Source organism: Stegodyphus dumicola, chromosome X1, assembly GCF_044657685.1.
Source record: "Stegodyphus dumicola isolate Sdum_Otavi_A_Nest chromosome X1, ASM4465768v1".
Taxonomy (NCBI): Eukaryota; Metazoa; Arthropoda; class Arachnida; order Araneae; family Eresidae; genus Stegodyphus; species Stegodyphus dumicola.
Window position 1 is genome coordinate 166,435,389 of NC_140780.1, and position 18,292 is coordinate 166,453,680.

The 18,292-nt window shown below is 37.7% G+C and overlaps 1 protein-coding gene across 3 annotated transcripts in view; it reads left to right on the forward strand.

Annotated features, from left to right (window-relative positions):
• Positions 1-18,292, forward strand: part of LOC118203041 (tau-tubulin kinase homolog Asator-like) — a 156,553-nt gene that overhangs the window by 66,771 nt on the left and 71,490 nt on the right. For all 3 annotated transcript variants that reach the window (XM_085807743.1, XM_085807741.1, XM_085807742.1), the window contains one exon: positions 4,659-4,873. In XM_085807743.1, the coding sequence (XP_085663869.1) occupies positions 4,659-4,873 (215 nt within the window). The remainder of the gene's footprint in view (positions 1-4,658; positions 4,874-18,292) is intronic.

An 18,292-nucleotide genomic window follows, 5' to 3' on the forward strand; every position in this document is an offset into this window, starting at 1 on the left:
AGTGATATCTGAACCTTTTTCTAAAATTAGTAATTGACCATCAAAGAGCGTGATAACTTTTTATGTTGACTTTATGCTTGGTGATGATACATACTCTAGCTAACTGTGCTGCAGAGTGTTACGTATGTTGACGAGGAGAAATTTAATGAAAATATCTTTCTCTATGCAAAAGTGGATTTTGTCAATGATACTCATAGGTTAAAGAGTACATTTAATTCTGTTTGAATTGAGAGTAACTGATTTGCCATGCAGCTGTATAGGGTGGCAGAATTTAAAAGCGGAAAATTTTTAGAATTTTGAGAAGCACCGAGAAACAAAATTAAAGGACAGCAAAACATTTAGAATTTAAGAAGGCTCTAGAAGGCAAAATTTAGGGTCAGGAAAATTTTTAGATTTTAAGGAGCACTTCGGAGCAGAATTTAGGACCTGCATAAAGTGCTTTGACTACAAAATATCTAGTACCATCCCTGGATAAGCCAAATGTATTTGTAGGCAATCATATATTTGTGACTCAAATAAGCCTTAATCTATTTGAGGCTTATTTGGGGAAACAGGCCTAAGTATAATAAATAACTAAACTATATTGTAACTCAGGTTTAAGTTAGTATGCAGTAGAAGCAAGAAAAAATGTAGCAGAGCAAAATGTCTTTAGTTGCAATCTCATGCTACATCGCCAGCTGTGTATAGCGAATGCTAGCTAAGCATTATGCTGATAGCCATGAATTTGAAGTTTTTTGGATATTGCAAAAAATAAGTGAAATTTCCTGTTAATGGAATTTGTGAAGAAATTTGTAAAAATGCTAATAAATGAAGATGATATAGCAGAAGGTTTCATTGCAATGACAGTAACCAAGTCGTCGGTCTACTAACGGATGGTGAAATCTGTAGTATGGCTCTAAATCCAGAAAATATTGCTAATGAAAAAACTTAGATCTACAGTTTAGTGGCAATTCACAACACAGCAATTACAGGACTTGAACAATGGACGTTTGAAACTGAACAAGAAATTATGTTTGTAATTTTGCCCAAAGAATAAAACAGATAAACAACATGCATTGAAAGACATGCTTAATAAAGCAAATAAATAAATAAATAAATAAATATTGAGAGTTTTTTGTAAATTCTGATTCCATTAAATTCATAAATCCTTTATTATTTCATAACGTGCTATTAATTTTTAATTTTATATTTTCTTTGTATCATCTTACTAGATTTAAACTGATGATCTAATATTTAGAAAAATCCCAAATCTGAAATTGCAGATGTCTCGGTAATTCCAAATCTCAGACTTTGTACTGTATAATTTTCTTAGGATTTTACACTCGGTTTCTTTGGTCATTTTAAGATATTCAAGCTTGGCTTTTGGAATTGTTTTTAAGATCTGAAATTGTACGGAATTGATGTTTTCATGGACATACATACCATGGACATACATTTCATGCTTCTGAGAGATCTGTCTATCATTTTTTTTGCATTATATTTTTTTAATATCTTGTATTATGCTTTAACATCTTTTTTGGAAAACTCCAGGGCAGTGCAAGGAGTGGGCGAATTTAATAGAAATATCTTGGTAAATGATCTCTAAGGTGGAAAACTATTTTTTGGATGGGCCTTGTTGTAAGTATACATTAAGTTATGAACTCTCGCTTGGATGTTCCTATCACTTCAGATGCTTAATGTAATAAATGAATTAAACTAATCTGAAGTTGATTTTCTCCCCTTAAATGCCATTCAGTGATTTGTGATTTACTCATGTTTGACCTTCTTTAATTAATTTCGTTGCAGTTGGTATGCCAAAAGATTTTCGCACAAATAATTTAAAGTTTTGTAATATTGGAAATGCATTATTAATATTCTCATGTAGTTTCTATTACCTCATAATCCTCATTTAAAAATCATACAAAAAGTTCATTAATATAGATGTATTTTTAATTTATGCAAATAACATTATAAGTTGGCAGTATGATGATATTGATGCTGCCCGGAGTTTTCTAGAGTAAAATTTTGCAAATAAGATCTGGTGTTTGAAGTAAATTAAATTGATCAGTACTTATCATGATAATATGCATAGAAATGCTCATCAACTAATTTATTTATATCAGAAATATTTTCCTAAACAGATATCTTACTGTTAGTTCAGGACAAATGCAAATACTTCATCCGTCATTTCGTGTGCACCACTGAATATGATGCTTATCTTTAGAACTAAATATCTCGGTCAATTTTTGTCATATGGTAGTGACACTTTTCATGTAATGCTTTTTATAATGACTGTAACATTTTCGTAAATATAGCTATAGAAACTGAAGAAACATATAAAAAGTTAGATTTTTGCAATTTTCACATTTTTTTAAATGTCAAAATATGAATATTAGATTCATTTAAAACAAATTTGGAACTGAAAATATACACTGGTATGCAAAAATTAAGGACGAAGTCGAAAAATTAGCATATCAGCTGAACGAAGAGGCAGAGTGGACAGAAAGACCAATCAGGAGATTAAGTAAGGTGATGTACAGTAGCACATGCGCAGATATGCAGGTAGACGTAATGAGGGAGTGTCTGAGTAGTATAAAGCATGCTGTCGGTGTAAGATCAGTATTTCTGGCGAAGAGATTGCATGCCGTATAGCAGTTAAAATCACACCGAGTTGCTGCCTCAGCGAGAAATGGCGAATAATCAATCTGCTAGACGACATCTGGATGCTTTTACCCGAGGTCGAATCATTGGGAAGTTGGAGGAAGGCCGCAGTGTGACAAGTGTGGCTGCAGAGTTCAGAATTCCTCACAGCATCGTTTCACGACTTTGGAGACGATTTCAAACTACAGGAACAGCTATCCGGGGGTTTAGTAGTGGTCGTCCACGAGGAACCACACCCGCAGATGACCGGTATATTGCCTTATAGGCCAGAAGAAACACGCGGCAGACAGCGGGAGAAATCACTAGACACACGCGACTGGACGACCGATATCGTGTTTTACCGTGGCCAGAGGACTGCACGGTGGTGGTCTGTTTGCACGACGCCCTGTGCGGTGTGTACCTCTACCGCCTGCCCATCGGAGAAGGCGTTCTCTGTGGTGCCGGGAACACTGGAATTGGAGAGACAATGAATGGGGACGAGTACTCTTTACAGATGAGAGCAGATTCAGTCTGAGTAGCGATTCTCATCGCATACTCATCTGGAGACAGCGGGGAAGAAGCCGCAATCATCCCTCGAACATCATTGAAAGGGACAGGTATGGAGGTGGCGGTGTTCTCATTTGGGGAGGCATCATGCTTGGTAGTAGTGCAGACCTTCACAGCTTCGACGCAGATTCAGTCAACGGGACCCATTATTGTAACGAGATTCTTCTTCCGTACGTGCGTCTTTTTAGAGGCGCTATGGGTCCGCAGTTCCTTTTCATGGACGACAATGCACCATGTCATCGCACAGTAGCTGCCGAACAGCTCTTAGAAAGCGAGGATATTGAACATATGAATTGGCCGGCACGATCTCCGGATCTCAATCCTATCGAGCATGTATGGGATTTTCTAGGCAGACGCTTGGCAGCTCGTACCTTACCACCAGTAACAATTCCGGAGCTTCGATTGGCGCTGCAAGACGAATGGGCAGCAATGCCTCAGCAACTCATTGACACCCTCATTCTGAGCATGGGCAGACGCTGTGAAACCTGCCTAGCAGTCAGGGGAGATCATATCCCCTAAAAGACCGGATGTTTCTTGCTAGACATCCATTACAGGGATGTTTCGGCCTTCAGTCGCATTGCGCTCCATGCTACTTTTTCAATAAAGCTTCTTTTTATCCCTCTGATTTCCCTTTTAGTAAGTGTTGCTTACATTACTCATGTCCTTATGTATTGGGGATCTTACGGTATTAAATGTGTTGATTTGGAAAGCTTTTGTACAAAGTTATATTGGAAAAACCCTCTCGTCCTTAATTTTTGCACTCCAGTGTATGCCTATGACCAACGATTGTGAAATTAAAGGCAGAGTTACTTTTTTGACCTCACTGTATATTTAGGATTCTTTCTATTTGCATGCATTTAGAAATGATATGTAGCACGTTATTTATGTATATTGGTTGCTAAAATGCATTTGCAAACTAAACAAGGAAACATCAAATTTCTCATTTTGACATTTTCTGTTATTACTCTTAAATATGTTAGTAACCTTTTGAATAAATGGTATCATTAATTGCTAAGTATTTAAAACCATTGAATAACCATGAGTTCAGCTGGTTTTAAACCCAGGTGAACGGGCTGGCTGAGTGTTTGGTTTACATTTTTCCTCATGTGTGGCATGAATATGAGGCAGTTTCCCTTAACTCTCTTACCAGCATTGGGTTTCACTGAGAAAGCCCAAATTTTACAAAACTGCCATGAGAAAGAGAAATTTTGTCCTTATTTTAATGCCAAAATGCTCCTGGTACTTTGTACCTGGATTTATGTACTTAATATATTGCCTTAATTTCTGGACTTATTTTAAAATGCATGTAATGTATGCTTTCTGAAAGATGTCTCAAAATACTCTAGGGTCGTGTATATTGTGTGTGTATTCAGATACTAACCTTTGAATAAACAGGAATTGCCTCTATTTAATTGAATATATTTGCTTAGTTTTCAAAGTTACCAGCTATTTTTTTTTTTATTTATTTATAGGAAAGGATGGCATTTGCCAACTCTATGCTTATGGACATCATTCTAACTTTAACTTCATAGTAATGGATCTTCTAGGCCACGATTTGTCTAAAATCGTGCACTGCATGCCAGGTGGTAGTTTCACTTCAACCACTAGTCTGCGACTAGGCCAGCAGATTTTACGTGCAATAGAATATTTACATAGTGCTGGCTACATTCACAGAGATATTAAACCAGTAAGTGACTAATTATTTTGCAAGATCTATTTGATAAATTTCTACTGGATGGCATATTTTTGCTTGCAGCTTTTAGATAGAAAAATATTAGTAAGGAATTTTTTAATTTTGTTACTTTCGTAAAAATTCTGTGAAATTTTTTACTGTCTTCAAGGATTTTTAATGCACATTTTTTTTTTTGTATGTAGCGTATTTGGAAACTAAGTATCGTCTCATTCTAGCGCTGTCGCAGCGCTGTGGTAGGCATCCCGTGCATGCGCACTAGTCTTTCTTGTTCACTGACTTTCAATTGTCGCCATTTTGGTTGCTGTGTGTTGTGTTTTCAGTTTGCTGTGCACATTCAAAATGTTTAAGACAATTAGTTCTCCCGCTGACTGTGAGATTCGTGCAGTGATTAAATTTTTTAACGCGAGGAATGTTAAACCGGCCGAAATTTATCGTCAAGTGACAGAAGTTTACAGTGAATACGCGATAAGTGATGGAATGGTGAGAAAGTGGGTAAGAATGTTTAATGCAGGTCGAACAAATGTCCACGCCGAGGCTCGGAGTGGTCGGTCTTCTGGTGTCACCGATGATTTGGTAAGAAAGTTGATGAAGCAATTCATGAGAACAGACGCTTCACAATGACAACTCTTTCAGAGGCATTTCCACAAATTTCACGTACTGTTTTGTTCGAAATTGTGTCTGACCGCTTGAATTATCGTAAACTGTGTTCCCGGTGGGTTCCAAAAATGCTCACTGATGTTCACAAAACAAAGCAACTTGGTAGTGCCCTGACATTTCTCACGCGGTACAGTGATGAGGGAGAAAACTTTTTAAACCAAATTGTGACAGGTGATGAAACTTGGGTGTGTCATTTCACACTAGAATTGAAACAACAATCGATGGAATGGAGACACACTCATTCTCCGAAAAAACAAAAGTTCAAAGTGACAATGTCATCACAAAAAATCACGTGCACTGTCTTCTGGGATAGGAAAGGCGTTTTGCTTACTGAATTTCTTCCCAGAGGTGAAACCATTAATGCGGCACGATATTGTGAGACTTTAACAAAACTAAGGCGTGCCATTCAAAACAAATGAAGAGGAATGCTCAGTAAAGGAATTGTGTTGCTTCATGACAATGCTCGGCCCCATACTGCTGGTGTCCCTCAATCGTTAATTCGACAGTTTCATTGGGAGCAGTTCGATCACCCACCGTACAGCCCGGACTTGGCGCCGTCCGACTATCACTTGTTCCTGCACATGAAGCGCGAGCTTGGTGGCAAGCGCTTTGGATCTGACGATGACACGAAAAATGCTGTGGAGTCGTGGTTATCGAAACTGGTGGGAAGTTTCTTTGACGATGGTATACAAAAACTGGTCACCCGCTATGACAAGTGTTTGATCATTGGCGGAAACTATGTTGAAAAATAGTTTGACATGTATTTTCATGTAAAAATAAAATTGGATTCGAAAAATTGTTTTACTATTTTTTTTTTTTTTTTCAAAACTTTACTTAGTTTCCGAATACTCTTGTACATTTAGGCTACCTTGCATGCTTTTTGGGTCATTAGGAAGTAATATTAAACCAATTGCGTTTTATCAGGAAATTAAAAGCGACCGTTAACTTTTTTCTTGCATGTATTGGAATTGTGTAATGAGGTATAATGCAATGGAAAAGATAAATGCTTGTGTTTAACAGACTGTGACACTTAATATATTATTTAACAGTGTGTTATTTGCTATTGAAGATAAACTTTTTTTAATTGTGGGATATCGTTAAAAACCTGTACCTTGATACTGTTGTGGGATTTCTTACTTGAAATAAGACATCAAAAGTGTAAAACAGTAGTGGCTTATGATTTTCACTAAAGGACACTGGAAAAAAATATCTTATAGTTGCAGTATGAGAAACACAAGGGTAATAAATGAAATGCTCCAGCTAAGTTTCTGAAAATTTTTGAAAATGCATAAAAATGTCTTGACCGTCTCAATAATAATGTTTTTGGCATATATTTGAAAAAGAACTTATGTTCAATCAGTTGAAAGTTGCATAGAAATTTGATACAATATAATAAGATGCAGACCAAATTTTAGTGTTTCAAGGATGTTTGACTGAACTATAAAAAAATAAAAGATTACCATATCAACACCGAATGTAATTTTTATTCGCCAACTCAGTAGTCAAAACTCATCTTCTGTTATTTTAACAAATTGGATCCCAAAGATAAAAACTGTACTTTCAAACTAATTATTTACATTTTATGCCATTACATTCACTCCCCTTCCAGTAATGAACGTTACATTAGAAAGATTGGAAGAAGTAATGGTGTTTATCATCAAAATAATAACAAAATTAATGTATAAATAAAAGTACAGTACAAAATCCGAAATCCGAACATCCTTTATATGGAATGATCTAAAATCCTGACCTCAAAACCACCAACAATGTTTTCCTCGTAGGCTTTACGCATGCGCATTTGATTCCCCCCCTCCGCGCATAATAAAACATCTGGAGAGTCTCGATCCTTAATTTCACTTTGACACAATAAAATACCTTGTTATTGAAGAAATAATTATTTTAGCATAAATTTGTACAATCAGTAATATGGCTCCGTTGCTGCATATCTGCTTCGCACACATCTCAAACTGAAACATTACACATAGATACATCGTTGATCTGACGCCAACCTGGCGAATCATTATTTATTATACTTTCCTTTCATCACCACATGTTTATCAAAACATGACAGCTTCAGTAATGACTCATTTAGCGATGCATAAGCAATTTTTTTGTTAGTAATTGAATAATAAAGGAGCATGCTGACCTTTTATGTTGACATTACAGTTGGTGATGATTACAGATTTAAGTTAAATGCGCTAAAAAATGTTGAATGTCATGATGTCTACTCATAGACCCAAAGATTGCATTTAGGGCTATTTGAATTAAGAATAACTAATTTGTTATTCGCATAAACCCAGAACCAGCACCAGGGCTCGTATGGCTACACGGAGTCGCAGAATTTAGGACCCACAGAGACTGCATCAGGTGGTAAGATCTCTAGTGCCGGCACTCAATAAGATTTAAGTATATGTGGGAATTTATTTATTCAGAACTCTGATAAGCCTTAAGCATATGCAAGAAATAGTCATAAGTATAACAGGGTTGCTACGCTACCGGGAAAACCGGAAAAAGTCAGGGAATTCGGAAATTGACCAAAAAATTCAGGGAAAAGTCAGGGAATTTAAGTGTTTTAGTCAAAATCTGGAAAAGTCAGGGAATTTCATACAACGATCCCGCCAAAAAAGGCGAGTTTTGCACCGACGTCGGAAGAGATCACTTTTTTGGTGAAATGTGTATCGCATGTGTCATTTGGGCAACTGGCATAGAGCCAATTTTCACAGCTCAAATTTGATCGTCTTTTAGAAAGGCAAAGCAAGTTTCCCGCAACTTTTGGCTTCCAGTAACCTCGAGAATCGCATGTGCAGTGCACGAACTAAAGAAAGTACCTGTTCTCATATAAAACAAAATGGGTTTAATCCTAGTATACGGTACCATGAAGGTTAGAATCAAAGAATATGTATTGTAAAGAAGGAAAACTTCTCTCGAACAGAGGTGGCTCCGTTCCATCATAGAGGGAAACAGCTGTGCATGCGCGATATATCTGTCGCCAAAGTTTGAAACCGGTGTCGAAGTTCGAAGGTCGCGTTATCAAGAGTTCATAAAATGAATATTGTTTAAAATTTCTTTAAACTCTAAAGGGAAAGAAAATATTTTTTGGCGCAAGTAAATTAATTCATGGATTAATTATTTTGAGGGAAAAAAAACTACAAAAATCCGTTTTTAAAATTATTGCGAAAAATCCAAGAGAAACGTTCTTTGATAAAACGTTTCTTCTTGGATTTTTTGCAATAATTTAAGGACGGATTTTCGTAGTTTTCTTTTTTGTCAAAGAACATTTCTTGACATGATCATGAGCAGTAAACGGGTCATTTTGTTCTTGGCGACAATTTTCAAAATCGTGCGAAGGCCGTACCGTATAGTAGGATTTTACCACAAAATCTTTTTAAACCTTTTTTTTTTCCTTTTCTTTTTAATAAATATCTTGTCATTTTGCAGTAAAATAAAAAAATAGTAATCAGTCATCTAGGCTAACCATGTAATATAACTATATTCGCTAAAATATCGTTGATTATTCTAATTCAATTTTTAAGTAATTATCTTTATTTTTATGTTATTCATATCATTTAATGTTGCTTCTTCCCTCTAAATTTATTTATCATTAGTAAATAATATTTCCAAATTTCAGGAAATTTTCTCTGGCATAATCCTGAAATTAATTCTAGCAGTATGATGACATACTATCACGAAATTTAATGCACATATTTTTTCCTTATGTATACTGCGAAAGAAATGTAAAATACATCAATTTATTAAAAAAATGTCATTAACTAGATTTCTTTCTTTCGTTTAGCTGCAGAATGTCTGCAAAAAAGACTTATTTTATTCCAGATTGGGTAGATTCTAATCTCAATCTTCAGTGGAGAAAACAATTCCTATTATAATTATATTTGTGTTTTTAAGTGTTAAGGTGCCTTTTAAGAAGACACCTCATACAAATTAAATTTACCTAAAATCTAACCTAACTATTTAGCATTGCGTTGTGATTTATAAGAACCGAATTAGCCTCGTGTTGAACTGGTGATGATCATGAGTAATAATTAAATAAAACGTACAATTGTTATCCAATGTATATATCTTAAATTTTATTAAGTTTCATAAGTGGAAAAGTAAACAAAGTGTACCGAGAATAATTAATAATAAATGTCCTCTGGGATTTATTGAATAATTAAGTGAATTTGCTACACAATACAAGTAATACTATATTTAATATACCTCTTAGCAAAGCCAATGTACATCACACGGATAGACTGGAATTTTCTCGAAACATACCTGGAAAACCTGGAAAAGTCAGGGAATTTCATTCTCGTGTTTGAGTGGCAACCCTGGTATAATAAATAACAAAACTAATACAATTAAGGCTTAATTGCGCAATAGAAGCAAGATAAAATTTAATGGAACAACTTGTCATTAGTCGCCAAGCTCATGATGCACAGCCAAATATGTATAGTGTTGATGATGATAGCTGCTAATTTTAAAGGTTTTCGGATATTGCTAAACAAATGTGAAATTTTTCCATTTAACTGATTTTGTAAAGAAATGTAGAGAAGCGGTAATAAATGAAGATGATATAAAAGAAGTTTTCCATTGTGATGACAATGCTTCTCAATCATCAATCAATTAATGAATGGTGAAATCTGTAGTCTGGTTCTAGATCCAGAAAATTCCACTACCGATAGTGACAGAAAAGTTACTGAAAACGAGAAAATTTTGATTGACAAGCGAGTTGGAATTCTCGAAACAGCAGTTACAGGACTTCAACAGTGTAACTTACCAAGTGACTATGTCTGTCTACAGGATTAAAGAGAAAGTATTAGCAGAAAAAACAAAAGAACTTGAGCAACTTAATTGAAAGAAATGTTTAATAGGTAAACAAATAAATATTAAGCTTTTTCTTGTAAATTTTGATACCCTTTATATCATAAATACTTCATTATTTCATAAATCACGATTTCATCATTTCTACATGCCATCTTACTAGACTTAAACTGATGATCTAATATCCAGAAAAATCCCAAATCCAGAATCACCGAGGTCCCGATGAGTCCGGATTTTGGATTTTGTACTCTATTACTTTTTGAATCACAACAGTTTCTTAAGAATTCTGTCAGTTCGGGATTGTTTTAAGCTGATTTGATTTTGGGTTGAGCCACAGTTATTTTGGTTTGAATTTCATTCAGCGTAGGCATATTGTTTACACAATTTGGATTCGTATGTTTCTCTTGTTCAGGGATTTGTTGTGGTAGAATATATGCTGGCTTTAATCTGTCTATCGATAAATTTACTTCTTTATTCTTTATCCTGAGAGTAAAATATTTTGGTGAACCATTGATAGCCAAATACGGACTTTCATATGGGGGTTCAGTTTGCTTCCAAACTCTATCACAGCGAAGAAAAACATGAGAAGCTGATTCTAAATCTTTATGTACAAATAATTTAAAGATACCTTTCTGTTGTATTTCCTTTGGCCAAATTAATTCCATATACTTTTATAATTTATGTATAAAAGTTCCAGATGGTGTATGACTTATTTTCTCTTCAAAGAATTCTCCAGGAAGTTTAATATTTCCTCCATATACCATTTCACTAGATTATAGTTAGTATCATTGTGGATTGCTGTTTCTAGGTCTAAAAGATCCATTGTTAATGTTTCACTCCAAATTTTATTATTATGGGCTCTTAAAGCAGCTTTTATTGATCTGTGGAGCCGTTCTACCTTGCCGTTCCACTGCGGGTGATAGGCTGTAGTGTGTGAAAGCATAATGCCACAGATTCTTTACAGGGTTTGAAATATTTCAGATGAAAATTGAGTTTCTCGATCCGTTATTAAGATGTAAGGGTATTCCAAATCTTGCTGTCCAATTGCTATAGAAAGCTTTTGCTAGTTTCTGCTGAGATGTTTTTGAGTGGAATAGCTTCTCTATCCAATTTGTGTATCTATCTATAATTATTAGACTGTAGGTGGTGGGAATTAACCAACAAAATCATGATTGTGGTAACCATTGGATGGTGGTAATGGACCAACAGGTTCAATGTGTTCTTCTCAAACTCTTTCTGATGGCTTTTATATTCGCCAATTATTGATTTCGTATGCCGGGATATTTTAGATTTTTTACATGGAATATATGATTTCGCCCAATGCTCAACATCTTTTTTGATATTTGACCAAATAAATTTTCAAGAGAGTAATTTTATTGTTGATCTGATTCCACGATGGGATAATCTGTGAAATTGATGGAATATTTCTTATTCAATAACTCTTGGGTTATATAGGGCCTAACATGCTGTATTGAAGTATCATACCATAATTTTTTCCAGATGGAAGGGAAAACTGTTTAAAAGTCAAATTTGTAGATTTTTGCAATATATTAAAATCATCATTTCGCTGTTGTTCTTTGGCAATTTCATCATAATTAAGACAATTTCTTCGATTCTGAATAATGTATCCGCTATTATGTTATTCTCTCCTGTAATGTACCTAATATCTGTTGTAAATTCTGAAATGTATTGGAGTAGCCTAATTTGTCTTAGAGATGTTCTAGCTGGTTTTTTGTAAAATGCATAGATTAAAGGTTTGTGGTCAGTATACACTATGAATTTTCATCTTCCAACAAATGTTTGAAATATTTAATGGAAAGATAAATTGCAAAACGTTTTTAATTATAAGTACTGTAATTTTGCTGTGTAAAGTTTCTTGGGGAAAAAAATCCGATTGGTTTCCAACTACCATTTTCAAATTGTTGTAAAACTGAACCAACTGCTGAATGTATGACATTGTGGTGCTCAAGGTGATAGTGCAGGCAGTGCGAGATTACTTGCTGTAAGAGCTTCCCGAAGGCCTGTAGTAAGCATATTGGTCGATAGGATGTAGGGTTGATCGGGACCTTCCCTTGCTTGAGAAACAGGGCAACCTCAGCAATCTTTGTGCCTGTAGGGAAACAGGACAGTCTCCAGCTGGCAGCAAGGAAAGCTACTAGGAGTTCTGGGTATCTGCTGTGGATAACTTTAATGACATTGTTGTCGACCCCGTCTGGTCCTGGTGCTTTTTTCGGGTCAACTCTTACCAAGGTCCGCCATACCTCCGCAGCATTTGGATTGGCATCGGAGCTCTGACGTGTATGATCTGTGTAGGTGCGGAATGTCCTGTGCATTTCCCAGTGCATTGGCTGATCTTTTGCCTCATCATCCGGGAAAATTGTATCCAGGATGTGCAGCACAACTTCATCATTGCTCGTCACACTCGGGTTAATGTTTCTGGGGAGGGTTGTGGGCCGTAATACTTTGTTTGCTGCTATCTTGAAGGCTTGTCTGTGTGCTGCGGTTGTACTAGTACAGAAAATTTTCCAGGATACAATCTTGGCGTACTGCACTGCCTTTTTGTATTTGGCGCAGGATTTCCTGTAACTTTGCAGCCGTTGTTCACGTTCAGCCAGATCTTACGTTGCTTGCGCACGTCGACGTAGGGCCCTAGTACGGCTGCATTGAGCCTGGAGTTCCTGGGTCCACCAGTGCACATTTGGCCTGCTCTTGTAAGTTTTAACTTGATGGGTACTTCTACACATAGAGTCAATGTAATTGATCATTTTGTCATATGCGTTGTCCAGATCCTCCTGCAAACAACTTTTTGTGAATAAGTCGACAAGGTATGGGACATGAGAAGCTAGTGCATTTAGGAAGGTATGGTGCCCTCCATACAATGTTTTGTATCGTTTCTTCACCACATAAGTGGTGGGAAGGCCTATATTGAAGTGATGAGTCGATGATCACTAGCTGTCTCTATGTCTTCCACTTTCCAGTTTTGTATTAGAGCAGCTGTGTTTGGGAATGCGAGGGTCAGATCCGGCCATCCCTCTGCGAGGATTGTCCAAAAGCTGGGTGGTGAGTCAGTCTCATTGGCAACCACCAAATTGTGACATGCCAGGAAGTCCAGTAGGTTATGGGCACGGGTATCTTCTCTCTTTCCTCCCTATAGGGGGCTGGTGGCGATAGTCTCCAGATATGACTCCATATGTTGCTGGGTGTGAGAAGAGATCCTCCAAGTCATGCAGTGGCAATTCGAGTGGGATGCTGGGTGGGCAGTAGATGGATGAAATCAGGAATTTAGTGTCCCTCGTTTCGAAAATGATAGTAACCAGGTGTTCTGTCCGATGCAGGAGCGTTGGGACTAGTGGTCCATCATACACTATGCCTGCTAGTGCATTCTCTGATAGGAATACTTTGCTGGCCGTTGGTGTGCCCTGTAGTTTGCCATGCGTGGTGTATGGCTCTTGCAGCAGTAGTAGGTCTGCCTGTAATTGACCCACAAGCTGTAGGACATTGGCAGTTGCTACCCGCGACCACTATAAATTGCGCTGCATTACCTCGAAGTCCCGAAGCATGTGCACAACCGGGAATCTGGTGTTCTGCATTATATCATGGCCCGTAGTCTCAGGAGAGCTTCCTTGTAAGTGAGGCAGCTATTATCACTGGCTGTGTGATCAAGTGGATGTGATGTGCAGTGCTCTTTATTTGCCCTTGCGCAGTTGATGCAGCTGTTAAATTCTGCATGGCACCCTTCTGTAGTATGTCCTTGTCCACACCTAGTGCAGACGTTCTTGTTATGTGCCCGTAGGCCTGGCACCCGAAACACTTTATCACTGAGTGGTATCTTCTCATGGGTCATGAGTGGAACCCCAGGAATATCTTTCCAAGAGCTAATAGACTACTTGCAGAGCTAGGTTCCACGTCCAGTATGTGGTTCCGCTTATTGGTATCTCTGCTGTTACTGGTTTTTCGCACTGATACACAATCCTTCTTATCGCCTTCTACCAGGAGACTCAGTGCCTCTTCTATTTGACTCTCTGAGAACTCGTGCGGAGCTCCGAGCAGAATCAGTGCCTGTTTTCTCAGGCGAGGGACTCAGCAATCCAGGGAATCCTTCAGGTGAGCTTTTTCTTCAATGGACCTCCTCAGTCTGTCTAGCTGCTCCTTTTCCCTGCACCTGATCAGTAGTTCTTGGTCCCTGGTTGGCCTGATTTGGTAATTGCAGTGCCAAGTCCTGGTGCGTCAGTGTCTGCCACTAGTTGTTGTCGGACACTATCAGGCGTCCTCTTGGCATCTTTGGGCCTGACCAGTAGGACGTGGTCCGATGGAGGTGTAGCTTCTGGGGCAGCTCTTGCACTGTTTTGTGAAGAAGTGCCAGCCGGGGCAGTAGGGGTACGAGATTTCCCTTTCTTTTTCCTCCTGGTAACCAAGGTGAGCGGTGCTTCCTCATCACTGACTGGAGATTCCTGGTCTTTTTAGTAGCCAACTGCCTGCAAATAGAGCCTCGGTACTGGTGGCTGCGGTGGTGTACTTAATTGCAAACGAAGGGCCCTCAGTTCACCTTCCTTGCTGGCTATTGTGGCTTCCTACTGGTTGAGGAACACCCATATTTCTTCCAGGTGCTTGTCAAGGTAGGCAGTGTCTGATATGGTAGGATCCCCTACAAAATTGAGGATCACAGCCATTTTCTGGTTGAGGAACTGCACCCGAGAATCGTGGGGTTGGCTGTGTAAGCAGCTGCAGTTGCTCTGCGTATAATCAGTTTGCTTTGGCAGTTCTGGGACTGCGGGATTGTTAGTGCCATTGCTTCGCAGGGCATTAGCTTGCTTAGAGTCACTATGTGTGTGAGAGGCTGCTATGCTTGTGTCTGACTGCAGGTCAGTCAGGCTGTGTCGAAGCTTGAGCGGACTCAGTGACAGAATCAATAGGTGCCATAAGAGGAATAAGTCACTGGTAAAAAGCGGCAGAACAGTACTAAGGTGTAGCCTGGGTAAGTAACGTGACTACTTGAGTGAATAGACGCGAAGAGTAGGTGCAATGTGGGCATGGGATGGGAGGGAATCACCGTTGGGTAGGTCCATGGTAACCGCAAGTATGGGTGTGAGTAGAAGATTATAAATGACAGTAACACAAATACTGGATAGCAATATAGTAAATACAGCAGTTAGGAGTAGTGGCAATAAAGAACATTAAAGGCAGCGGCAATAAAAGAACATATAAAGGTCCTGCGTAATAATATATAACACTGTGCAAACTATGAAAAAAAATGCAAATGGTAAATTGAGCAATAATATGCAATTAATAAAAAGTACAAATACTATGAAGCAAATTAAATCATAGAGGACACCGTACAGGACAAAATTACTATAAGGCAGATAAATCACTTATTAAACAAGTAGTGGGGTAAATTGAGCAATAATATGCAATTAATAAACAGTACTAAAACTATGAGGCAAATTAAATCGTAGAGGGCACTGTACGGAACAAAATTACTATAAGGCATATAAATCAGTATTAAACAAGAAGTGCAACACAGGAGGTAGGCTGTGCACCGAGCAACAAAGTACGGAATGTAAACAAACGCACGTGTGTGCGGGAGCAACTGTCAACCACATCCTGTGATGCGCGCATGCGCTCGAAGAGGGTGACAAGAAGTTGTCAGACAAGCGCTGTGAGTGACCTGTCCTGTTGGTCCGACCCTATGCAGCTACGACGAGAAATTAAGTTGGGTCTGTGACGCCAGGGGAAAGTGCAAGGTCACACAATAAATATGCAATTAAAACTGTTGGTGCTCAGCCACTAATCACACTATCTGGGCAAGTGAGGTACCACAATAAAGACAAAATTATGGCCTACCTTGCTGTCAAGGAATGGTTCTGATATTCCAGCTCAGGCCGGAGATGCAAGCAAATAAATCCAAAAATTGGTACTATAATAACACAAAATAAGCACACTGTAGTAACTTGCACAAACACTTCACATGCACGGTTATGGTAGCGATGAAAAGAGCAGGTCTTCCACTTTTACGATGGAGCTTAGATTGAAGTTGGATGCCTATTAGATCCAGAGATATCGCATTGGAAGTAAACACTACAAGTCTGCACTTCACTCCAAAATCTACAATTCCACAGAGGGGGTCAGAGGTCGCGAGACAAACAATGAAGCCTGTGTAATAAGCATGATATGGAGCACTATTAGGCGGATTCACACAATTATTATACCAAAATGTGCAGCTTATGGAGAGCTGGCCGATGATATTAATCTTGCTGTGATGCGATGATTAAATCCTGAAGGATAATTGATAAAAACGCGAGCTCGCGAAAACACATCGTCACGCTTTCACCGCATTGAATGATAGAGGTGTAATTTGTAGGAAAGAATAAGTAAAGGTGCATTATCTTTCTCTAAATTTTTAAGTGAAGTATGATCCGAACAGTTGTCTACTGTCCAGAAATTTTTGTGTCATCAGGTAAACGAACCGAATTCAAATGTTGCCGAGCCCTGGATATGAAATGATTTTTAAACCAAATATTCTTTAGCGCTTGTGTCATTCATGCTCTTTTATTTTCACAATATATAATGTGGAAATACCTTAGTCTTTTAAAAGCTCGAGCTCGTGTATTTTTTTCGATTACAAAAAGTTTACACAAGCGTTCCTGCAGCATTTCCGCATGCTAAAATCGTTAGTTTCACTTTGGAATCTTTGACACCAGTTGGAGTCTTTTTTTGTAGAGGTTGCCATGGTATTTCCAGAAAAGACCAGATTAATCAGCATTGTAAATTTGTTCTGGAGATAACTTTTCACCGTTAATGAGTTGAATTCATTTGAAAATAGTTCAACAGCTTTCACTTGAAATTTGTAATGGCCTTTATACCATGGTGATTTTGAAATTTGGTTAATTAATCTGTCATATGTGTGCACTCAGGTTCATTTCTTCATGAAATATTTTGGCTTGATCCATTCCGTATCCGTCAATGGCATGCCCTCACTGCGACACTGTATGGCCCATTCAATCATTACTTTGCCCTGATCGTCACTTCTATCAAAACGAATAATTTTTCTGTTATTCATTGTGAATGGGATATAAGAATGATGAAAAATTCTTTTTTCTGTTTACTTATGTCGTATGCAGCTGACTTTCCAATGCCATACTCCTCACATAATTTTGAGATGGATATACCTTTATAAATTTTTTTTAGCAATTCCACTTTTTGTTTAATGGGCATCGAAACATGCTTTCCCTATGTAGATCCTGTAGCAACTCCATAATTAGAAACTCTTTTCGATATAAACGAAAGTTAAAATTTTAATTTTTATAAAATTGCCGTATTAATAACAGCCGGCAAAAAATAATAAGCTGGAACAAATCAGACAGTTAAGGAACAGGGCAGTCTGCTATAGTAACTGAAATTCCTTGGGATCAGTAAAGTATAATTTTAGCCTAGCTTAATAACGTTCACTATACATTATTGGTTAAGTTTCATGAGATTGGTGATGAAAGGCAAGTTCGTCCGCTAAATTTTGTCTTGCTTCTATCACGCACTGAAGCAGTTGAGCGTGAGTTGTATTAATTTAGTTATTTGTTATACTTACATCTATTTTTTGTACATGCTTATCCGAGTCCTAAATAAATAAATTCACACATACATTTAATGCTTATAGAGGGCAGGCACTAGATATCTTACTGCCTGATGCAGTTTCTGGGCTAGGTATCTTACTGCCTGATGCAATTCAACTACTAAGCGCCTCCCTAAGTTCTGAACTTTTGCCCGCCCCTAAATTTTAGGTCCTAAATTCTAAAAATTTTTTCATCCCCTAATTTTGCTGCTCAGTGCTTCTCTAAATTAAAAAAAAGAATTCTATTTCCTAAATTTTGCCGGCCGGTGCAGCCATACACTCTGGCGCCGGCTTATTGTTAATGTGAATAATAAATCGGTTATTCTTAATTCAAA